The sequence below is a fragment of the Coenobita brevimanus genome, chromosome 82 (assembly GCF_032717465.1).
Source record: "Coenobita brevimanus isolate Jiangsu-jjx chromosome 82, ASM3271746v2, whole genome shotgun sequence".
Taxonomy (NCBI): domain Eukaryota; kingdom Metazoa; phylum Arthropoda; class Malacostraca; order Decapoda; family Coenobitidae; genus Coenobita; species Coenobita brevimanus.
This window is the reverse complement of record NC_137035.1, coordinates 16,189,053-16,214,954: the sequence shown is the minus strand read 5'-3', so window position 1 is coordinate 16,214,954 and position 25,902 is coordinate 16,189,053. Positions and strand designations below refer to the sequence as shown.

Below are 25,902 nucleotides of genomic sequence, written 5' to 3'. Positions count from 1 at the left end.
TGGAGGGATGGGGTGGAGAGGTATATGAGAGAGGGGGGTGTGAGTTGGGAGCAGGGCAGTGAAATGGCGGGGGACAGGGCGACTTGGAGGCGATTTGTTTGTGGCCACCCCAAACGGGATTGAGGCGTCTGGCAATAGATAGATAGATAGATAGTTATCACCCACCATAGTAAATGGTTTCCTGGGTTACACGAAGCTATTTGGAGTGTCACTAAGTGCAGAAACAATAAGGCAGCACTACACGAGCGAGTGGATGGTGGGCGCCCCCACCTACCATTAAAAAACTCATTCATGACATTATTTACCGCATTTTGTTCAATACAAAAGAAATCCTAGTTTTGTCTACTTTTTTATGCTCTCTTTTGCTATTAAATCCACTGTAAAATAAAGAAGTTGGTTATTAAAATCCTGATGGTAGGACTTTAATTACCAACTTCTTTATTTTAAAGTGGATTTAATTGCTAAAGAGAACACGAAAAAAGAAGACAAAACTATCAGCCGTATTCTTAAAAGTACCCTAGTCCCTTCTCTAAACTTTCCCTTCCCATCGAGGGAGTTTTGATTTCCGTCGGTATTCAAATACATTCCCTTGGAAGGCAAGGGAAAATATTCAGGTTGATAGGCCAGTTAAGCTAAAACGACACATTCTGTTGATATTTGTTATGGTGGAGCATTAGAATTATAAACTAATACATCAAAACACGCATATCTCGTGCTGGATAATGAAAGCACAACACATTTGAGATGTGGGAGGTTGCCACCACATCCATACTGTTGGTTTGTATTCAGTCATAAACACCATTCTGGCCAACACTGCAGCAGTGTTCACTTCTCAAGACAATATTTTGATAATAAATTATATTCAAGGAATATTATTACCTTTAATGTTGTTATTTGTATGTGTAAGAATCACTTGTTAACGAAAGTCTCATGTACTCGCATAGTGGAACTCACTTGTTTTTTTCCAGCTGGAAGACAAGAGCCAAACCACTCGTGTGACCTTGATGGCAGATTTTAGTTTTCCAGGCAAATTAACAAAAATACTTTTTGAAAAAAAAAAATTCTTGTGTGACCCTGGCCATAATGTACAAAATTTGTCAGTGTTAGATCATATAAGACTGGATGAATATGGGAGGTGGTACGTCGTCTCCTCTCTTTATGTCTGGCTAAACATCTCAGCCAACATGGCTAACACATTTAAAGAGGTACAAACAGCACTTAAAAAATCAGTTTATCATTGTAAATCATAGTAATAATATTGTACAGCACCTTTCATTGATATTTTTCAAATATTTAAGACAATACAGTAGTGCACCAACTTTCGCTACAGCAGGATTCTCGGAATCCACTTTCGCGGCATGCACCAAATATTCCCTAACTTCCACTTTCGCTTGAAAAAAATCGATTTTCGCGCACAAATTTTGGGTTTGGGACAATATTTTGAACTTTGAACTTCCTGCACCGCCCGCCCGCAACCCACCGCCATCTTGAATGATGTCATGTCAACACTCTGTCCACCCATTCCCGCCATTGTGTACGAGCGTGCTAGCTCCATTGTGTTGGATTCTCACGGTTCAATGGCCTCTACTATACCTGGTAGTGTGGGGAAAGGGCCTGGTGGTGTGGGGGGAGAGCCTGGTGGTGTGGGGGGAGGGCCGGGAGGCAGTGGTGGTGATAAAAAGTGGCCGGGACATTCAAAGTCGGGAGGAAAGGCCAAGGCTAAAAGAGAGTATCGTGTTGGAGTGAAGAAGCCTCAACCTGGTCTCTGTGGTATGTTTCTCCTCATATAATGTGTACTGTACTGTACAGTTTTTATTGTTTGTATCTCACAATGCAATGTACAATAGTGATTTGATGTACTGTATTGCAAGTGAAAATGAAAATCTGATGTTACTTTAGGATAACCGGGAACCAATTAGCCTTTTTGCCATAAAGACAATGCCCCAACTTTCGCTAATTCCACTTTCACGCATTATTTTTGGACCCAATTAGGCGTGAAAATTGGTGCCCCACTGCAAACTACAAAAGAATGCACAAATACTGCGAAGGGATTTTTGAAGAGAAGGGTCTAATGATTCCGACAAGTTCCAATAATTTTGGCTGCTCATTGGGAAAACTTTTCCCTTCCATCAGCTTGGAAGGAGAAGGATTTTTTTTAAGAATACCAATTTGGAGAAAGATGTCCTTCCCATGCCTCTAAAAGGGAAGGGAAAGTTAAAGAATACAGTCGTATGATTTGTTTTGTAATTAAATATGATGCAGTAAAAAATGTCATGAATGATAATCATCCTTTCATTTTTACCTAAGGATGGGCTAGGGAAAATAAAAAATCAACAGCACCCCCAGTGAAAAGCGCTGGACACTAAATAAGCCTGCAAAATCATGAGTGCACCACATATGGCAGGTCTAATCAACTGCACATTTTTCAGCTTCCTTCTTTCTAAATAAGCATTATGATACTGTGTATGATAAAACAATTCCTAACCCATTACCTCAAGTGGGTTGAAGGAGTCAGTACGGCCAGTGTGATGGTAGATGCCACCTTTGTAGTGTAGGAAATCATTGTACACCTCAAATCCCACCATCAAAGGTCCTCCTCGTACCAGGGCCAGTTTCATCTCCTCCTCATTGCATGCTCCATAGTAACCTGTAATGGTGGGAAGAAAAAAAAAAAAAGGGACTGATTACAACATGCGGTTCTGGCAGCATAACATCAAGGCATCTGGTGCCATGTACCAATAATGAAACCAAAATAAAGATAAAAATACAAATCCCACACAATAAAATTCTCTCTCTCTCTCTCTCACACACACACACACACACACACACACACACACACACACACACACACACACACACACACAGCAACCAAGATGGTCCTCAGTCTGGCAGATCTGTCATACAGTGAGAGGCTGGAAAAGCTGGACTTGCCTTCCTTAGAGGAAAGGAGAAAGAGGGGAGACATGATTGCAGTGTTCAGGACCATGATAGGAGTAGATAAATTTGACCGAGAAGATCTGTTTGTATGGGATAAGAGAGCAACAACAGGACACGGAATGAAATTGAAGAAGTCAAGCTGCTTAAAGGATATTAAGAAATATAGTTTTCCTTATAGAAGTATAGATCTGTAGAATAGCCTGGAAAAAGAGATCGTCCAGTCTAAAAACTTAAACGAGTTTAAAGTTAAATCTGACTTACTGAGAAACAGAGACGAGATCCCACGAGCATAGCTCATCTTCTGTATAACACAATTAGGTATATTAGGTAAATACATAAGTACAGTATTTGGAACAACTTAGACGAAGAGGTGGTGCAGGAGAAAAACATTCATGTGTGTAAAAGTAGACTAGATAAATGTAGATATGGAGACAGGACAACACGAGCATTGCTCAATTCCTGTATACTACACATAGGTAAATACAAATAGGTAAATACACACACACACACACACACACACACACACACACACACACACACACACACACACGCACGACCAGAGAACGAAGGAAGAGAGGACAGAGTTCTATTGGAGAGTTATGGATCAGAAATTGAGGATGTGGTATCGAAGAAGAGAGGGAGAGAGAAGGACACATTAAAAAACAATGCAAAAAGACTGAAAGTGGCGTATGCCAATGTAGATGGTATAATCTCAGCAAGGCTGGAAACAGACGATATCTTGAGGGTAAATGAGCCAGACATTATGTGCTTTGTGGAGAACAAGCAGAGAGAGTATTGAAATCCAAATGGGAGATGGGAAATACAAACTATGGAGAAGAGGTAGAAAAGAAAAAATGGGAGGAGGAGCAATGATAACAGTGAAGAACAACATAAATATGGATAATGTGGAACTGGGAGAGGGTAGTGCTGAAGTGATAAACATGATACTGTACTACAAACCAGAGGGAAAGGCAAGAGAGATGTCACAGTAGCATATGTCCCCCCCAAGACAAGAGCATGGAATGAAGAGAAATATCAGATGTTGTTGGACATGGCTAGATACCTACAGAAAGTAACAACACAATTCTGATAGGTGACTTTCATTGTAAACAGGTAAAGCAGGAGGAGTGGGACTCAGGAAGTAGTGAAGATTCATGGGGCAGTATACTGTTAAATATAGCAATGGATAATGGAATGACCCAGTGGGTCAAGGAAGAGACAAAATTTAGAGATGATGAACCAGCAAGACTAGATTTAAGTCTAACCAGAGAACCTGATGCAACTGAATCTCTGAAATATCTGTGTCCTATTGGAAGAAGTGATCATGTAATGATAGAGTTCCAAACAACAGAAGGAAATAGGGAGACAAGAGATGAGCTATACAGACATGGAAGATACAACTTTGGGAAAACAAACTTTATATGACAGAAAATTTGTCAAAGAAGTGGACTGGTGCCAATTCAGGGAAACAAAAGAGATAGGGAAGAAGTGGGATATCTTTCTAGACTTGTATAAAATGGGTGTGGAAAAGTATGTGCCAAAAGTCAGTGGGAAAGAGAACTGGAGAAATGATTGGTTCAACAAAAGGTGTATGATAGCAAAAGTAGAAAGGGATAAGGCATGGAACAAATGAAGAAAGAGAGGTAATGATAGAACAAAGAAAGAATATAAAAGAACTAGAAATGATTATACAAAAATAAGCAGTGAGGAAGAAAGATACTTTGAAAAAGGTTTAACTGGCAAACATAAGGAAGAACCTAAATTGTTTGACAGGTTTATTGATGGTATATTGAAACAAAAGGAAGGAATCAAGAAGCTGAAAGTAGAGGGAACTGTCTATAAAGATGCAGTTATGCAAGCAGAAATAATGAACCAATGCTTCCAATCGGTCTTCACTATAGAAGGTGATTCTGTGGAGGAGGAGGGATTGACTAGAAATGTAGTGTTAAAGATGTAAAAGTTGAAGTGCAAGAAGTGTACTGGAAACTCAAGCTGTGAGGAAGGCCCCAGTACCAGATGGGATCTCTAATTGGATACTAAAGGAATGCAGAGAACAAATGACAGATCAGATTCATGGTTTAATTGTGTGTTCTTTGGAAGAAGGGAAAGTGCCTCAGGAATGAAGAGGGCCAATGTGGTACCAATTTATACGGGAGGGAATAAGGAAGAACCCCTGAATTATAGACCAGTGTCCCTGACCAGCTAGGTTGCAAAATTGTGTGAGTGAATCCTGAAAGACAGATAGATAAAATATCTGGAGGAGATGGACATTTTGGACGAAAGTCAGTTTGGATTCAGAGGTGGACGGTCATGTGTTTCCAACTTGTTGAGCTTCTACTCTAGGGCAACTGACGTGCTACAAGAGACAGATAGCTGGGTGCACTGTGTGTATTTAGATGTGGAGAAAGCCTTTGATAAGGTACCCCTCAAGTGACTAATGTGGAAACTGGAACACAAAGGATGATTGAAGGGGAACCTCCTGGGAGTGGATGAGAGACTTCTTGACAGGCAAATGAGGACAGTAATAAAGGACAGGATATCTGGATGGAGGGAAGTAACAAATGGAGTTCCACAGGGCTAAAGGTTAGCGCCCATAATGTTCCTGATTTACATAAACGATATGGTAGATGGAATGAACATTTATGCTAGTCTGTTTGCTGATGATGCAAAGATCGTGAAGAAAGCAGAGGTTGAAGAAGACTGTAAAATGATGCACGAGGACCTGGATGGGATTCATGAGTGGAGCCAGAGTGTAGGAAACGAAATTCAATTAAAAAAAAAGAAGTAAAATATTGTCTATCTATCTATCTATTGCCAGAAGCCTCAATCCTGTACGGGGTGGCCACAAACATATCGCCTCCACGTCGTCCTGTCCCCTGCCATTTCACTGCCCTGCTCCCAATTCACACCCCCTTCTCCCATATACCTCTCCACCCCATCCCTCCATCTCATCCTTGGCCTCCCCCTCCCCCCCACCACCACACACACATACACTCTCCTCATCAGTCTCTCACCCTTCATCCTCTCCACATGGCCAAACCACCTCAGTGTGTTCCTCCTAATGCTTCCTATCACATCCACATCCACACCACAATGCTCCTTTATATCCTCATTTGTCAGCCTGTCTCTCCATGTGACTCCACAGGCTCCTCTTAAATAACTCATTTCCACTGCTCTCACTCTTGACTTGTGTCCTTCCAACAACGTCCAAGTACCAAGGAAGCATCAATGAACTATTTGATAGGTAATGAACCAATCACAAAAGTGAGAAAGGAGGACTTGGGAGTGCTGGTCCAGGATAATTTGTCACCCCCAAAACACATTAACAAGATAGTTAGAAAGATGTATAATCTCTTGACTAATATAAGGGTGGCATTTCATTACATGGATGAGGAGTTGATGAAAAAATTGATACTGGCCATGATCCGCCCCACGCTGGAATATGTGGCAGCAGTGTGGTCCCCCCAAAAAACGAAAAATATAAAGAAGATCAAGAGAATACAAAGAACAGCAACCAAGATGGTCCCAAGCCTGGCAGAGCTGTCATACAGGGAAAGGCTGGAAAGCTAGATCTGTCTTCCTTAGGAGAAAGAAGAGAGAGGGGCGACGTGATTGCAGCATTCAGGTCCATGATGGGAGTAGAAAAAAATGGACAGAGAAGAACTGCTTGTATGGGATGGGAGAGTAACAAGAGGACACTGAATGAAACTTAATATGCCAAGTTGCTGGAAAGATATAAAGAAATACAGTTTTCCATATAAATGCACAGACCTGTGGTACAGCCTGGACAAAGAGGTCGTCCACTCTAAAAATGTACTGTATACGAATTCAAAGCAAAATTCAACTTACTGAGAAATGCAGACAGGACCCCATGAGCGTAACTTATTTCCTGTATATTACAACTAGGTAAACACACACACACACACACTTGGAAAAGTATGAACTATTATCAGAGAAGCAACATGGGTTCAGAATAGGAAAATCATGCATAACAAATCTCTTAAGGTACTATGACAGAATGGGAAAAACAATGCAAGAAAGAGCTAGATAGGTAGACAGTGTACAGTACACTCAGACTTGAAAAAAAAATTTGACAGATTTCCTCATGATAGATTAATATGGAAACTTGAAATAATGGAGGTATCCAGGCAAACCTACTGCAATGGATGCAGGACTTTCTAAGAGGAAGAGAAATGAGAATAATATTAAGAGGAAAGTACTCGTCCTGCAGAAAGGTGACAAGTGGTGTCCCACAAGGTTCAGTGTTGGCACCAATTATGTTTCAGTATACAAAAATGATATAAATGATAACGTCGAAACAGAGAGTTACATGAATGTGTTTACAATAAAAACAAAAACTCACGTAAGGAATTACAAAAGGATCTAATAAAACATTATGAATGGGGTGGCAGATGGAATTGCATGTAGAAAAATGCCATGTAAAAATTTTTGGAAAGAGTGTACAGAAGCCTGGCTGGGACTACAAACTCAGGAGTAACAGTTTACTGGTATCTGACATGGAGAAAGATTCAGGAGTAATTATCAATGACAGACTACTGTCACGGGTGTGGTTACCCAGTGGAGTAGGAGATGGAGAGGAGATGGAGCAGAGCAGAGTGGAAATGGATGAGTGTGGAAGAGGCGAACAGATGAAGGAGGGAGATAGACGAATTGCCAAGATGACTAAATCATTTTTGGGAGTGTAAGGGACACCTGAGTTAGAGAAATTATGACCTCATTACTTTTCAACTCTTAACGCAGCTGTGTGAAAGGCCCTTGTTTTGCACAAGGAAGCAGATAAGATCAATAAAACATTTTGTGTATTTTCTGTTTCTGGGCAGAATTACATTCATTAATTTTCCACATACTACACAGAAGTGATCTTGTCCTTGATAAAGAGGGTTAGACATACCCTGTAGGAACTAATGAGACTGTTCTCCAATGACTGACCAGCTCCGCCTTCTTAACAACTCCTAATTGCCTAAGAGTTAGGATGTGTTAGCTTGTAATTGATTGCACAAGCGTCCTTTGTGTGTAACAGGCTGTAGATTATAATTAAGACAGAATATTGGCTTGTTAAGTCTAAGGAAGTGGAGTAAACTACCATATAATGCGCAAAGAACTAGCAAGAGTCAGTGTTTATCACTAGACACATTCTGGACACATTTCCCACTAGATACATTCAGATAGTCTTTCACTTTGATTACAAAACACAGAGACTGAGCACCATTTCCTGTTTTGGTTTACCTCTCCATATAATACTGGTGTGTGAATTATATCACCAACAAGTTCTCCTAGTTCCTCAAGCTGCGAGTACCTAGCTTCTTGTAATTTCTTTAGGAAAGAGAAATAACTCATTTTTATATCTGAGTTGGAAGCCTATATGAATCCCCCATTTTGTAAACGAACTCTGGTCTTTTTGAATGTTACAGTGTAAAGTAAATTTAGTTTTCTTCTGAGTTTCACCCCACCCTTCTGGTGACTGATACAAGGTTAAAAGAGTGCAGGAAGCTGGCTTATCCAGCACCATAATACTGCTCATAACAAATTTGGTGACTGCCAGGATAGCTCTGTGACATAATATTGGCAACCTTGGCCAGATACACAGTGCTTACTCTTACCAAATTAATCCATAATCACTACTCATGGCCCTAATGAATGAAAATGATGTCTGAACATTTTGGAATCTAAGCCTCCCTTAACTACAATGAAAACACTCGCAAGGCATGAGCTCACATTGCTTATCCAGGCCTTACAGTTGAGATTTTCTGCCACTAAGACCGATTTACCTGATCTAATATTGGACACCATGTTTGGGCAGTGTTAATACAGTACTGAGAATGAGTCCCCCATAGCTAGTCCGGAGCCACCTACACACAGTGATACTGCACAAGGTGTTGACCCTCAGGTTTTGGCGCCAGAGATGACTGCCCCCAGTGATTCTTCTGCTCATGATACTGGTGACAAAGTGCAACCTACGCTAGTCTACCAAGTTCTTGCCCGGCATTAGCATGTAGCACTGTATCATCAGCATACAACAAATTTCTGATATTCCATCCAGCACCATTCATTACCAACACCATCCCTCACCTTCTCTCTCGATTACCATCACTTTACTCTTTTCTACATTTACTCTCAAGGCATGACGCTCACAGACATCAGCAAAACTCTGCACTAGTCTACCAAGTTCTTGTCCGGTATTTGCAAGTAGTACTGCATCATCAGCATACAACAAATTTGAGATATTCCATCCAACATCATTCATTGCTAATGCCATCCCTCTCTCCAGTACTCGTGTTTTTACTTCTCTCATCACCCCATCCATATATATATTGAACAACCATGGGGACATCACACAACCTTGGTGCATGCCCATACTGATCATGAACCATTCACTCAGATGCCCATTTACCCTTACACATGCCTCACTACCATCATAAAAACATGACGGCACCTAATTGCTTACCATGTGGAAAACCCTCCATAATCCTTCTCTGTCTACTTCGTCATATGCTTTTTCCAGACCCATAAATGCCATAAACATCTTATAGTCCTTCTCGGTCTCACTGCAAATGATCCACACATCTTCTGCCACTCCTAAAGCCACCCTGTTTATCACTCACTAGGATTTCTGATATCTCTCTTACTTCTCTATAATAATTCTTCCATATACCTTCCCTACAACACTTAACAGACTTATGCCATGATAATTCTTGTACTCACTTCGCTCACCTTTATTTTAGTACAGAGGTACAATCACTGCCTTCTCCACTCTACTGGCAGTTTCACTCACCTATGCCTTCTAACACATCTCCAACAAGCACTTCATTCTGCTCTCTCCCTTGCACTAAATCATCTCTGCATACACCTCATCAACCCCAGCTGCTTTCTCATTTTTCAGTCGCTTCACAGCGTTCTTCACCTCTGCAAGTGTCAATTTCCCGGCACTGCATTTCTTCTCTGTACATCCCCCAAACCAATCACGTCAAGAGTTGCTTTGCTCTCTCCATTCCCATTCATCAGACTTTCAAAATATTCTTTACATTTGGTCTTTACGTCATCCCCGTGGGTTAATAATCAACCACTTACATCCTTCACACTTTCACATTTCTTTCCACTATCACTTCTACATTTCCATACCTCTTTCTCGAATAACTACCTATTTTTAGAGTAATTTCCATCCATTTTTCTTCCTAGAGCCTCATTTACCTCCTTCTTTTTCCTCTTCATTAGTCTCTGTACGTGCTTCTTGCTCTCAGTACAGTATATTCAATTCTTATTTCAACTGAACCCCTGTCCTGTATCCACTCCAGGCACTTCATCCTCTTTTTTCTTCACTGGTCTCTTAATGTCTTCATCCCACCAAGCTGTACCTTTCTTCTTTGTTGTTACTCTTAACACACACTGCTTTGGCATTCCTAACTAAGCAACCTCTATATGCATTCCACAAGCCGTCCAGATCAATTTAATTCAAATTCACTGATTTTAACTCCTCCCCTACTTTGGCCTTGCAAACATCTGCCATTTCTTTGATCCTCAGCTTCTCGACTTCAGTCTCTCTCATTGACTGCTCCTCACAATCACATTAAAAAGTGGGGGGATTTTTACATGACAGACCCCAACCTGCCTACTAAAAACCTTCTATGACCCCAACTAGACACAGATATGTTTCCTAAGGACACAGACTATTGTATACATGTAAGGCAGACATAAGGCACTGATATTATAGAAGTTTAATGGACTAAATGTGGGAAAAACTAACATGAAGGTTGTTTCAACCATCAGCAACCCTCCTTCTGTACACCACCACACAATCAGGATGCTTTTTCCTCAAAAGAGGTATCCTTAGTAGTGATTATTTCCACCTTCTAAGAAGAATCCATGAAAGCAGAGCCTGCACAAGGAGAGAGTGTACTGTAATGCTGTAGTCCTTGCTAATGGTGAAAAATTAAGTTCAAGATTTTACAAAGGCTGAAAGTGGCATGGTTTGAAAATAATGCTGATATGATTACAATAATGACCATTAAGAAGTGAAATGCCAAGCGTGTCAGAGTACAATATTTATGAATCATACCTCCAACATAGCGATAGAAGGCAGTGTAGTGTCGAGCACAGGTGGTTCTGGTGTGGCAGGAATCATTATGGCCTTCATAGGGAGCACATTCTTCTAATACCACACCTTTGTCCTGTGCATACCTGAAACACAATGTCTCATATTATAACAGTAGTTGGCTTATGAGATACATTTATTGTTTATGCACTGTATCTTATCTTTTATTATACTGTATTTTTTTTACACTATCATGTTACAACCAGATGCCTTAATCCTACAATGAGTGACCACAAATAAATCTCCTCCACACCGTACTGTCCAATGCCATCAAGCAGCCATCCCTCTTTCCTATACGTACACCACTCTCATTCATATACCTCTGCACCCCATCTTTCCACCTCATCTTTGATCTCCTGCTCTCCCTCTAACTCACCGACAAACACTCACCTGATGAACCTCTCACTCTCCAGTCTTTCCAAAGGGCCAAATTATTTCTAAGTACAGTACTTATAACATATTCCGGCACATCACTACAACACCACAATGCTTTCAAACTTCCTCACCAGTTTGTATCTTAACTCTACACACACCTCTCAGATAACTCATTTTCACTCTTCTCATTCTTTCTTCTCACTTAAAGAGAATACTGTAAAAGCACAAAATATAATACTGTACACTCAACTATTGGCAATCATGCTCAAATGGTACCGCTATTGGTGTGTGTTAGCTGAATTCGCGATAGCTGAACTGAAAAACTTGTGGTTATAATTCTAATTGGTGCCAGGACCCCCAAGTTGACCACATATTTAACCTATTTTTGCCACCTTTTTTTACCAAGTTTTTCTACCATATAAAGAAACATTAACATATAAACATTAAAACAAGAATCACAATATGTAAATAAAACAACATCCTTTCTTTACCATTTTATTTACCTTTTAGGAGACGATGAGAGGGTTAGGTGCTTGGGCAGGTTCCAAGGATTGGGTGGAGTCTTACTGCCTCTAGCTCGTCCAGGATTCTGTCAGCTGTAGCACCAGAGAAGCCCTCAAAGCAGGAGGGTTCGTCAAAGACAGAGGGCTGGTGGGAGGATCCTGGTCTTGGTTCAGCCTCTGGTTGCAGGGCCTGCTGTGCCTCGTTGCGACACCCTAAGAATTTGGGGATCTGGCATTGGTGGAAGGAGTTGATGTGGGCATGATACTAATCCTCATAACCTGCCAGTGCCTTATTAATAACGGAGCACCTTGCTTCGCTGTTAAATCTTGCTCAAGGAGGTGGCGTAGCTGGCAACCCAAGTCTATCATCTTGATGCTGGCCATGGACAATCCCTCATGCCTCACATTTACACCTTCCTCATCCTCTCCTGGGCTGTCCTCTTCTTCTGCCATATCATCATCTTCAATTATTTTGTCGGCAGTAACTGCAGCAGGCTGGATCATTTCTCAGATGTCCTCAACAGAAGTCTCAGCAAAACCAGCTCCAGGGATTTGGCATGACCCTTCCACTGCTGCCCCTACCTCTGCCTCAACTGTCTGTGGGGTACCAGGCGGCACAGCCACCTGGTGGTCCTAGGGCAGACCCTTCAAAGTGTTACACTAGGCATGACTGATGGTGGCAGAGATAACATTGTTTCAGCAGCCTACCATTAAGTCGACAGTCTCACATTGTAGTTTTTCCAATACTGAACCACTTTTTGTTCTGCCTCAGTATCCCCTGGTACCATGTCCTCATCCTCATCCTCACTGTCTAGCAACCACTGGATATGGGAGGTGTCTTCAGCTGCCTGTCGCACCTTCCTAACTTGCCCTGTGAAATAGGATGCCTTCACAACTGATATGACCTCCTGGTCAAGGGGCTGGATCAATGAAGTCGTGTTTGGTGGCAAAAAGCTCAACGTTCACTTCAGGATACTCGTCCCTTAGAAATGGCGTATGTCCTGAGGCATTATCGAGGAGCAGGAGAATGTTAAACCTTATGTTTTTGGACTTGCAAAAACCCTCAACCTCAAGAATGAATGTCTCCTTGAGCCAGTCCTGGGAAAGTTTGGCTGACATAAGCTCATCCTCTGATGTCAACCAGTGCACATTTAATTTGTTCATGTTGCATCCTTTGTAGGCCTTGTACAACTGTGGGTTTCAGGCGACATGTTCCTGATGCATTCATAGAGAACAGCAGGATGAAACGGTCCTTTATGGCCTTCCTTCTATGAACTTTGGCTGACTTGTTAATGATGAATGTTCAATGAGGCACTGTTTTCTAACAGAAACTAGTTTTGTCCATATTAAAAATCTGACCAGAAATGTCAGTAATATTTTTTAGAGATTCTGGGTACTTCTGTGCTGCAGACTTGTCTCCACTTGCTGCCCCTGCCAGATATCTTGACACTTTTCACTTTATGAGAAGACTTGAGCTTATCTACCCACCCTACAGATACAAGAAAGACTGGAGGTTGTTGCACACCCATCTTACAAGTCACAGCAGCATAAATGTCCTTGGCAGTGTTCATAATTTCATGAGTATCAACTGCCAAGTTTTACTTTGCCTCTCCAGATGTCGTCCTAGTAATTGTTCTGCCTTGCGGAGCACCTGATTATATAGGACTACATAATAGATAGATAGATAAATAGATAGATAGAGAGACAGATAGAAGCAGGAAGTCAAATGATGAGAAGGTGTTGTGTTTGCGAGAAGCGAGCAGCGCTAAACGCTTACACGGAGGAAAGCTGACGACAGCGGCCAGTAAGGAGATGATGCAGTTAGCTGTCAGCAGTCCTCTCGTGAGAAAGTTCTGTTGCCATGAGGAACATACGTGACACACACACCCTACTACACCAGATTTTAGGAAAGAGAGTTTAGAAGGAGACAAGCGACCCTAGAGAGAGGTCGAGACGGAGATTAGCCTTAGAACAGAGAGCGAGAGAGATAGCGAGACAGGGAGGTAGCTACCCAGGACTTATACTATTATACCTGTTTAATATTTCCAAGACAAATAAAAATAGTCCCATACTATTCTTTACCTCTCCCGTCACTACATGACATCTGGTGGGGAAACTACTACAAGATATAAAAGCCGCTCGACCACAAGTCTAAAATATACTTCTCTACAAGTAACTACAAAGTCTTTATGACATTTGGTGGCAGCGGTGGGATACGAACCTCGTCTACGAATCAACATTAAATTCCTACAAAATATCAAGATTGACAACAACCAACAATATCAGCTCCTGCCCCCTCCGTCTCCCAGATCATTACGCTGATGCAGAGGTCAAGAGATCACTCGACGCCTTGCAAGTAGCTTAACGACAAACCAGCAAATCTGCGGACATCGTCTCCGAATTAAAAGCAAATTTCTACAAAAGCAACCGAGACTACAAGATTAGCTTCAGTTCTACAAAGTCTACAGCCATCTACAATCAACTACAGCCATCTACAATCAACTACAATTAACAACTCTACGTCGTCTGTATAATCTTCTACACGCACCTACAAGTAGCGGCAGTCTTCATCCCACAACGAATAAATCACTAGAGAAAAGGACAGAGAAAACTTCCACATAGAATAAAGGGAACAAACAAACGAAGAGTGAGACACGATTTACAACTCATCTTACTCACTCGTCTTCACTCAAGTTACTCATCGCTACTCATTCACTCACCACAGCTACCAGTGTGGGAAGCCGACGTCACCATGTGCTGAGATGACATCACAACGCTAGTCTGCCATGCCAAGCAACGTGTGACTGACACCAGGCACTTCTCACCCACTACTCATTACTCATTATTCACATAGCTCCTACTCATATTCACTTATTTTCACAGTTAAGTTGGAAATTCGACGTTCTATGTTGAGGTTTGCCTGGGACAGCCGTTAACCACTACAAATACCAGGCCATGGAGTTTCCTGAGTAATATCGTCCATCAACACACCACTAGAATTATCAAGAGATCTTCAATCAAACCTGTATTTTCTTCCGAGATCGACTTTTGTATCGACACACCTCTGATCTGTATCAAGTGGGTAAAATTATACTTGCTCATTTCTTCTCAGTGCTAAAATTAGCTATATTCAACTTATTTAATCATCTAGTTTGCTAGGACATAAATAAACAAGAGGCGTATTTCATAACATCATATCTTAATGACAGGAATATTTTCGCAACCACACGTTAATACCAGATGACACACAAATTGCCACAACATCAGACTCACAATTAAGAGACAGCCCACCCATTGTACAACCCACACCACACGTTATAGATAAGGAAACAAATACGGGAGTTTCGGATGATGAGTGGGAAACCCCTTCAGACGTTGAGAGTATCGACTTCGCAGCTGCCTTAAATACGTATGCCAATATACTTAACAGGGTTCACCGGTCCGGTCATACATATTCTACCATTCCCTCACATAACGATAAACTCGTACAAGTTGAATTAACAGGGCAATCATTAAATATGAATCAAGAAACAAATACTGCTGATCTAAAAACCACACCTCACGTTTTTGTGTATCACGAGGATAAGACTGCCCCAAAATTCTCTGGCACAGACAAGGATCGCATTGATGTCATTTCATTAATCAGTCAGTGCGAACAAATGTTCATCAAGCGCCACATACTAGATGAACAAGAGAAAATTGCTATTTTTCATCTTGCATAAGCCAGGAAAGATGTCAGCAAGCAATTTATTGCGCTCCGATAAGCTACATCGTGCTAGGACATATGATGAATTTAAAACTGAATTTCTGAAGAAATTTTCTGGAGGTATGAACTTCTTGCCAGGTATAATTCCAGAATTACATAAAATTGTAGATCTTGTAAGGGAGCACACTACAAACCATGTGCTCAGTGAAATAACTGCTGATGTCTCCACAATCAAGAGAACCCTATTAGCTACTCTGGAGAATTCTAAGTGGATAACAGATGATGGAAAGATGTCCCCAGACCTCGTCGTGGACATCATTGGTTATGTAGCTGCCTTGTGTAAATTACCTGATAGAACCCTTAAGATCGCCAAAACAATCGCGTACATCCCTGGAATGTGCTTACTAGACTTAATGAACGAGGTAGAGATGCAGTGCAGTAAAGCAGGTGTGGTCGACACACATGCACATTCTGGTAGAATCAGGGTACCTGAGACAGTATCATCTGTGAAAACATCAACACCGACCCCAAACAGAGAACAAAATCGATCGCGACCTGAAATGAGGCAGCCCAAACAGACAAAGACGCCTAGACCTCGTTCCCACACGCCTTCCTACAGGCAGTTTCATAAGTTGTCGCGCAGCCCGAGCAGGTCTCGCGCTATAAACAACACTTTTTATGGGAAATCACCTCGTAGGTCACAGTCAAGGGATAGGTCCATTCTGTGTCATTACTGTGCAAAACCAGGACACACAAGGTATGAATGCTTTATCAAGGCAAAAGAGGATAATCAAAAGACACAAGGGTTTGGTCCTTACTGTAGGCATCATAGATACCAAGGGCACTGGACTAGTGATTGCAAAACAGTAGAAAAAATTGTGTCTATGTTCAAATCGGGAAGACCAAGTCATGACAAAAAACGAACAAACGTAAAGAAGAACAAGGTTAAACTTCACATAGGAGGCATGTTGGGAAATGAGTGTATCTTGATACCAGCTGTATGTGAGGATCAAAGCGTTTCCTTATTTTTAGATACAGGCTCTCCAGTGAACTTAATAACACATGAAGAACTAAATAGAATTCTTAAAAATAAAAAAGAAGGTACCTTTTCTGGATGAAGCTGATTTAGAATTAAACACAGTAGATGGTCAAGAGATTACAGTAAAAGGTATGATAAGATTAAATCTCAGTTTCACAGAAACTACAAGACCATTCTCTGCATTGTTCTATATCGTTGAAAACTTAGCAATTAAAGCTCATATGTTACTGGGCTTAAGATCCATGAGAACTGAGAACATAACTATACTCCCACAAATGAATGGAATAGACTTTGATAATGAATTCATAGAGGAAATACTTTCAGAGCCCTCACCGATTGGTAGAAGAGAGCCAAAAAGAATTGGTAATATTAAAGGCTTTAACAAACATACACAAACAGATGAGTGTATAGATCCACTTACACCAGCAACCCCATCCTCCAGAATTAGTGACCCAGATAACAGTACTGATTTATCAATTTTTCCAGCCCATCTCACTAATGATTTGGTTATACCACCTAATTCATACATGAAGGTTACCATAAAGAGCAAATTACGGAATAGTACTGTTCTTGTCTTAGAAGAATTATGTAAAGTAAAAGGATTGTCAGTAGAAAACGCATTATGTCATACGAACGACGAAGGGCTAACTCAGATATTCATTATTAATCACATGAATGGGGAAGTTCAGTTGAAGAAGGGAACTTGCATAGTTAATATTGAAAAATGTTTAGCCCCTGTGAAGGAAATAAATATTGGTGGAGTAACAAGTGAGATAAAATCTACGGATAGAGAAAGAATAAAGAGAATTTAATTCACTCAGGTGAATTTGTGAAAGAAAATGATTTGTTAACCCTGCTGGAAACACACAGGGACACCGTAGGCCTTGCCCGGAGAACAATTAGGGTGTACTAACTTGATTAATCACATGATTAATGTGCACCCAGAAACACCACCAATTTTCGTACCAGCTTATCGCATACCACACTCCCAACGTACACTTGCAAATCAGTATGTCGATGAAATGTTAAAGCTTGGAATTATTGAGCCTTCAGTTTCTCCGTGGGCAGCTCCCCTTTTTCTTTGTGCCCAAGAGAAATGGAGAAATGCGTGCGGTAGTAGATTACCGTAAACTAAATAATCACACCATCCCAGACAGATTTCCCATGCCATTGCTAAGTGATGTTCTACAGAATATTGGTCCTGAGAATAATATATTCTCGACCATCGATCTCCTAAACGGATACTATCAGATTCCGGTATCTCAGGAGTCACGTAAATACACTGCCTTTTCAACAAACAGAGGCCATTATCAATATACAAGAATGCCAATGGGACTGAGGACAGCCCCGGTACGTTCCAGCGTCTTATGAATTACGTATTGTCCGGAATTTTAGGACAAGGAATATTTGTTTATCTTGACGATATTATTATCGTGAAGAATATTAAGGATCATCTCAGGAAATTAGACTTACTCTTACAAAAGCTTAGTGATGCTGGATTAAAAATTAAACTTTCTAAATGCAAATTTTGCTTTAAGGAAATAAATTTCTTAGGCCACAAATTAAGTTCTGATGGTATTCACACCACTGATGACAAAATACAGGCAGTGAGAGATTTTCCTGAACCCACTACGACTGACGAAGTTAGACAATTTTAGGTCTGGCTGGGTACTATAGGTCCTTCGTACCACAGTTCTCTCATATAGCCTTCCCTCTATTCCAACTACTCAAAAAGATGCTGTATTCCAATGGGAAGAAGAACAAAAAAGGGCATTTAACAATCTAAAAAATTAAACTAACGAATGCACCTTGTTTAGCATATCCAGATTACACGAAATCATTTCTTATTTGTACAGACGCATCAGTTAAAGGATTAGGGGCTGTACTGATGCAGGAAGATAAAAGAGGAAAGAATCAACCAATTGCATTTGCCAGCAGACAAACAAGAGGTGCGGAGAAAAATTATAGCACTACAGACTTAGAGGCACTTGCAGTGATTTTTGCATTACAAAAGTTTGAGATTTGGTATATGGTTACGAAATCCACTTATTCACCGACCATAAACCACTGGTGGGTATGTTTTAAAGAAAAACTCCTTTCTGGGAGGAGAGCAAGATGGAAATGTACAGTTGAAAACTACAATGTACAAATACATTATATACAAGGTAAAATGAATATAGTAGCTGACGCATTATCTAGGAACCGAACACAATTCAGGTCGCGGCGTTAGATCTCAAAGGAAATATCCCAAACCACGAGGATATCGCAAAGGCACAAAGACTTGACCCAGTATGGTCAAAAGTAATATACAAGTTAGAAAGTGGAGATGACATACAATTACCCAAACTGCATGTCCCACTTGAACAATTCACAATGGTCAATAATACATTATACAAAATTAACTCTAAACAACCAAAACGCCAAAGAAATACTAACCAGTTGGTAGTACCTAATGACATGATACCCCAAGTATTACGAATGATACACGACAGCCCACATGCAGGACACCCTGGAAAGGATAAGACATTCAACCAAGCCCAGCTATTATATTACTGGCCTTCATTACGAAGAGATATACACAATCATATAGACAGATGCGAATCATGTGCGAAACACAAAGGATACCCAATCACACCTGCACCGATGGGTAATTACCCAGTACCACATCAACCATGGGACGTTGTCGCTGTTGATTTACTCAAGATGCCATTATCATACAATAATAACCTATACTTATTCGTAGCAACGGATCATTTTTCCCGTTATGTCATTTTAGCTCCAATTAAAGATAAGACAGCAGAGACAGTAGCAAAGGCAATAACAGATAATGTAATATGTCGCTTTACTACCCCAAAGGTATTAATAAGTGATAATGGAGGAGAATTTAATTCTGAGATCTTACAAGAAATATGTAAACAATACAACATTAAAAAGGTTAACGTTTTGGCCTATCACCCAGCATCGAATGGGTTGGTAGAGAGACAAAATACAAAGGTATTAGATGTGCTACGACACATTCTCAGTGAAAATTATGCAAGCTGGGATGATTGGATTCCCAGAGTAGAGGCCTCCATTAATGGGTCTATAAATAAATCCATTGGTGACACACCACATTTCATTATATATGGCACAGATAAAAAATTACCATATGAGCTCCTAGAAGGTGACAGCATGCCTATCTACAATTACGATGATTACTCTAAACTCCGTTTACGTGAATTCCAGGACATTCACAAAAGAGTGCAAAAACAATTAACGATGTCCAAGGAAGAAATGACGGAGGCATTTAACAAAAAGGCAAAAGATTCACCTATCAGCTTAGGAGACATTGTTTACGGAGTCATTCATACGAGAGACAATAAATTATCCCCTAAATTTGAGGGCCCATACAGAGTAATTAACATAAAGGCAAACAAAGTTTTAATTAAGTCACTTTCAAGTGGCGAGGAAAAACAAGTTCATATTGACCATTTAAAACGAGTTTCAAGGGAATTATCACATAATTATTCAGCCTCGGATACAACCGAACAGGTGAACGTACCTCAAGAAACCAAGCAAGAACACAACAATGATTACAAAAAGAAATTAAGGTCATATACCAAACAATCAAACATAGGTGCAACTATTCCAATGAAATCTACAGTACATCATTTACGAGAATTAAATATCGATTTAAACTCCTTCTATAAATGAAATAACAGCCAACCGTAACGCACATCATCACTATCATCAACCACAGCTTTATAGGAAATTAATAGATTTTTTTTTTTCGGTAGGTTGCGATGAAGGGACTTATGCTATGGATTCTCCTATACATAGTAAGAGTATATGCGCACCTAGACCCCAAGCATATAGTACGACAAGGATGCCTCATAGCTCCAACGGCCACGACTACAATCGTCAAGGATGTCATGAGTACTGAAATAAGTCTAGATTACTTGTATGACTTACCTACTTATATAGAAAGACTTGCGGCGCCGATGCGAACTCTGGACTTCAAGATAGGGAATTATGTTTCACAATCACATATCACCAAGGAAGTGGATGAAATGGTGAAGTTAGCGAAATGGAAACTAGAACAGGCGAAGTCAACTATGCTCGTCATGATCCAAGATCTCCCATCTTATGGAACAGAGGTGCTGAGCGACAGGAACAATATCACACGTACTCGCCAAAGCGCGGTTTGTTCGATCTGGGCGGGCGCAATTCTTGGGAACATCTTTGGATTGGCTACAGAGGATGACCTTAAAGAAATAAACAAAAAATTTAATAAGATAGCTCAGGTACTAACATACCAAGATAAATTCATCACAGGACAGAACTCAGCAATGAAAACAATTGTGAAAAATCTGAAACAAGCAGAAAACGTAGCTCTCGAGAGTATAGATAAAATAAATGACTTGGAGGGTAACGTTACCCTTTTCCAGCACTTCTCCATCATCACAGAACATATTGACACGATTCTACTACAATTAGAGAACACTAGAGATCATTTCCGGGCACTTATGCAAGGAATTTCGAATGCTGGTGATGGCAAGATCACAAATGACTTACTCCCAGTTCATGAGCTACGTCAGATAGTTAGTCAAGGCATACATAAACATAAATTGAAGCCATTGTTCCGCAGTAGGGAATTTATGCAATATTACCCGTACTTGGAAGCAACACTAACACCAACATCAGTGATAGTTCATGTACCATTCATCACGGAAGACCTGTTCACAGTATACCAAATACACCCCTTCCCCTATAGAAACAACAACACTTTAGTCATCATCAACATCAACACAGACACCGAACTCATCATGGTCTCCAAGAGGCAGAGACACTGTCACTTTCGCAAGTGAGTCAACGATTGAGCGAAAGTGCCGCACATCCTTACATGCTGTTCATCTTTGTCCTGCGTACATTTTCACGTTTCAGCCTACTGATACGGTCCCTTGTGAAATGGCTATCATCAGCAATAACAATATTCATCATCATTGCAACTTCACTTTTGCTCCAGATAAACTTGTACACCATCAACGCATTGGACACTCGCAGTTTTTTTATTTCCCTCATAACACATCAGTTTACATAGTCTGTCCAGATATACCACCATCTCATACATCAGCCTCAGGATTATACATAGCACCAGACTACTGTGCGGTATTTACACCATCCATGTCTACTTTTTCCACCATCAATCACTACGCCATTATCAACCATACACACAAACATTTCCACCCACTGCCTGATATGGACTTAAACATGAGCACAAGTATTAAGCTGACTTCACCTAAGTTTGAAACTATGCAGCTGATCAATGAAACTATGAAGCCCTGGGAAGATTTGAGTTTGAGTATGTTCAACCCATATTATGTGTATAGCCAAGCACCTTCTGTCTTTATAATTATCTGCATTGTGGTTGCAGTATTGCTGTTGGCCATGCACAGAATGCATGCAAGAATTGCTAATTTGGAGTCATTGTTTAGTGGGGGGAGAGTTAACATCACAGTTAACCACCCTGAATGAAGTGTATATATTTTGTATATAGTATTAATTATATATAAAAAAAAAAAAAAAAAAAATAATAATAATAATAATAACACAAAGAAGAATGACCCATATATGGCAGACCAGTACCATTATCTTTAAATGAAATATTAATAACTCTTACAATAATCTTAATTTTAAACTATTTTTATTCTTGCATGTATGCATTTCACTATAATAACCCAAGTACATACTGTATTACAGTTAAATAATTTACTTTAATGCATTTATTCCAATATGTATTCAACTTATTTAAAATGTAATATTACTGAATAATCACTATTTACTATGAATAATATATGTATACAATATTCATACAATTATGTTACTTTACAATATTATGTATTTCACTTAATTAGCTTATAAGTTCATTATAATGTGTATGTAGTATGTATTAATATATTATAACTATTAAATGTCGATGGTACGCCATTTTCGCGCGCCGAGCAAATATAGGACTACATAATAGATAGATAGATAAATAGATAGATAGAGAGACAGATAGAAGCAGGAAGTCAAATGATGAGAATGTGTTGTGTTTGCGATAAGAGAGCAGCGCTAAACGCTTACACGGAGGAAAGCTGACGACAGCGGCCAGTAAGGAGATGATGCAGTTAGCTGTCAGCAGTCCTCTCGTGAGAAAGTTCTGTTGCCATGAGGAACATACGTGACACACACACCCTACTACACCAGATTTTAGGAAAGAGAGTTTAGAAGGAGACAAGCGACCCTAGAGAGAGGTCGAGACGGAGATTAGCCTTAGAACAGAGAGCGAGAGAGAGATAGCGAGACAGGGAGGTAGCTACCCAGGACTTATACTATTATACCTGTTTAATATTTCCAAGACAAATAAAAATAGTCCCATACTATTCTTTACCTCTCCCGTCACTACATGACATCTGGTGGGGAAACTACTACAAGATATAAAAGCCGCTCGACCACAAGTCTAAAATATACTTCTCTACAAGTAACTACAAAGTCTTTATGACAATTATGGCTACACACAGTTTGGGAACCTGCTTCTGATGGGTCAAGATTCACATGGGCCTTGATATGGTCATGTTTTTGGTAAATACTGTACCTCACAGTGTCAACTCACTTACCCCAAGTTTCTTTCAAACACTTCGTTTTGTTTCACCCTTGTCGATCGACTGCACAGTTTCATATTTCTGAGCGTAAGTTAAGTTCTTCCTCTTCTTGATTTCCCTTGCAGGTGTCACCGCATTACGCTGGGCAATGATGGGAGGATGGGGTTGGGGTATATCAGCCATTATTATAAAAAAAAAAAAAAAAAAAATTCAATACGGCTACCACTTCACTCTGAGGGGACGTGCACTTGAACGGCGATGTAGGAATCAGGGCTGCCAGATTATTCTGAACGAAAAAGGCCAAACAGCTGGATTTCTTATTAAAAAAGGCCAGAAGGCCAACTTCTTCCATGTTCGTGAATACAGCAATTTTTGAACAATATAAACAGTAAACGATTGTTTTTATTGCCTAAAATGTCCATCCAAAGTAATACTGTCAACAACAATTGTAAAAGACGTGAATCTGGCAGCCCTGGCGGGAATGTTCAGTTGGCGGGCGGCCAATCACAGTGCCCGACATTCTGATGTCACACCCAGTTGGCATGTGAATCACCCCACGCTCGGTGATACCATAGCACCCGGACTTTTTGAATTTTTTCCACCATTTCCGGTGAGTTATAGCCCATATTTGGAGCAAGATAGTCATGTTTGTTTCGTTTTTTAGGTACCTGCAATAGCAGAGAAATGCAATTGCTTAGTGGGCTAAGTGTAAATAAAAAATAAATAAGTCCCTTGTTACATCTAAATCATCCCTACCTGCCAGCAATAAGGTAGGGAAATCCTCCATCACAGCCCTGAGAGAGAAGTGAGCAGCCCACCACATCCTGAGGTGAGAATACTGGTTGCTTGGTGTTGTTGGTCAGGATGCGTACAAGAGATTCCAGCCCAGCCATGGACGCAAATGCATAGCATGATCCACAGTTACCTTGATCCCTGGGAAAGCAATTTTAAGTCTTATTAACACTTGTACCCACTGACATGACAAAATGGCTATATCTAGGAGATTTTTTTTCAATGTATATGGAACAAGAATAAAAGTATTAGATGCATAATCTTCATGGCCCTCAAGTTAATGCCCCTGGTACAGTGTGGTGTAGAAGTGATTTTGTGAGGTGTAGCGTACAAGGTTGGTATGATGTGTTGTGTTGTGTTGTGCTGTGCTGTGCTGTGCTGTGCTGTGCTGTGCTGTGCTGTGCTGTGTTGCATTGTGTGGTGGTTGTATTGTGTTGTGTGGGTTTGCTAAAGTCTACAGACATGAAGCATCTAATTTCTGAAAATTAGTGAAAAACAGACAGACACAGTAACTCCTAGAGGTGCTTGCATATTTAAAAAGAAAAAGAATACATGGGGATGGTTTTTGCTCACATAAAAGAGGTGAGTCACTATTCTTGAGGACTAGATGATGAATGGATGTCAGATTTTGGAGTATAGCATGAGTGTGACATGTACAGTAACAGATGGATTTGAAACTGGTATGGCATGAATGTGAAAATTATAAGTAAGAACAGTGAAAATGTGACAGTTAAAGAATGTGTGGAGGTTGCACTGAGTAGACAAGATAAGAAGCACAATTATCTGTGAAAGATGTGGCACAAGGATATCCAGTGAAAAAAGGCAAGAAAAGAATATGCTTATATGATATGGTCATATGAAGAGAACTGATAAAATATGGAGGTGAAACTAGAATATGTATTTGAGTGTGAAGGAGGGGAGGGAGAGAAGCTTACTCAAGAAGGTAGATAGATATGGTATACTATATGAGTCTGTGAGAATGTAAGGTATGGAAGTTGATAAAATTATACAATATTATCACAAATCACATGTTTTAGAGAAGTGGTTTGCTATCTGAAAGGATACAAATTTGATCTTGGGGTGGAGCAGATGCCAAGTCTGATCATTTGATTTTCGTTAAAACAGCCTGTACAGATCTTCCACAAGACCCAACAAAACACCCTTGATGCTACTATTAACCCCTCCCTGCCAGCCCTGGTTGTGGTTTGGAAAGCACTAACATTGAGCTTCAAAATGCCATAAATTGAGTCTGCTATGCTGTTTGTGGCAGGAGTGATGAATGAGGCCAATCTTAAGGTGTTTCAAAGGTGGGGCAATGTAGTCTAGTCATCATCACCACCTGTAGCTGCTCACTTTGAATCACTTCTGTATCTCATAATCCATTCCAGCAATCCTAATTATAATACCAGTTTACCTGGTAATACTGTAGCAGAAATCACTATCCTTCTTCTGCAAGATGCTGTTAAGGCTGCTATGCTGCTTGTGGGAGGAGCTATGGCAAGTTGGATCCAAGTTTTCTGGTGGTTTTGCAGGGGAGCAGAGCAGGTGCACCACCAGCACCATCAACAATTACTCACACTAACTTTCCCATTTAATCTCATACCATAGTTTTTATCTCATACCATAGTTTTGGCCATGTGGAGAGGATGGAGGGTGAGAGACTGACAAAGAGAGTGTATGTGAGTGAGGTGGAGGGGGGAAGAGGGAGGGGGAGGCCGAGGATGAGATGGAGGGATGGGGTGGAGAGGTATATGAGAGAGGGAGGGGTGAGTTGGGAGCAGGGCAGTGAAATGGCGGGGGAAAGGGTGACGTGGAGG

General features: G+C 40.5%; 1 protein-coding gene across 1 annotated transcript in view; it reads right to left on the bottom strand.

The window, feature by feature from the left end:
- The window catches only part of LOC145409685 (dipeptidyl peptidase 1-like), a 70,406-nt gene that overhangs the window by 5,751 nt on the left and 38,753 nt on the right, over positions 1–25,902 (bottom strand). The window contains exons 7-9 of the mRNA XM_080280038.1: positions 24,050–24,226; positions 11,012–11,133; positions 2,493–2,647 (exon numbers count right to left, since the gene is read on the bottom strand). Of these exons, the coding sequence (XP_080136164.1) occupies positions 2,493–2,647; positions 11,012–11,133; positions 24,050–24,226 (454 nt within the window). The remainder of the gene's footprint in view (positions 1–2,492; positions 2,648–11,011; positions 11,134–24,049; positions 24,227–25,902) is intronic.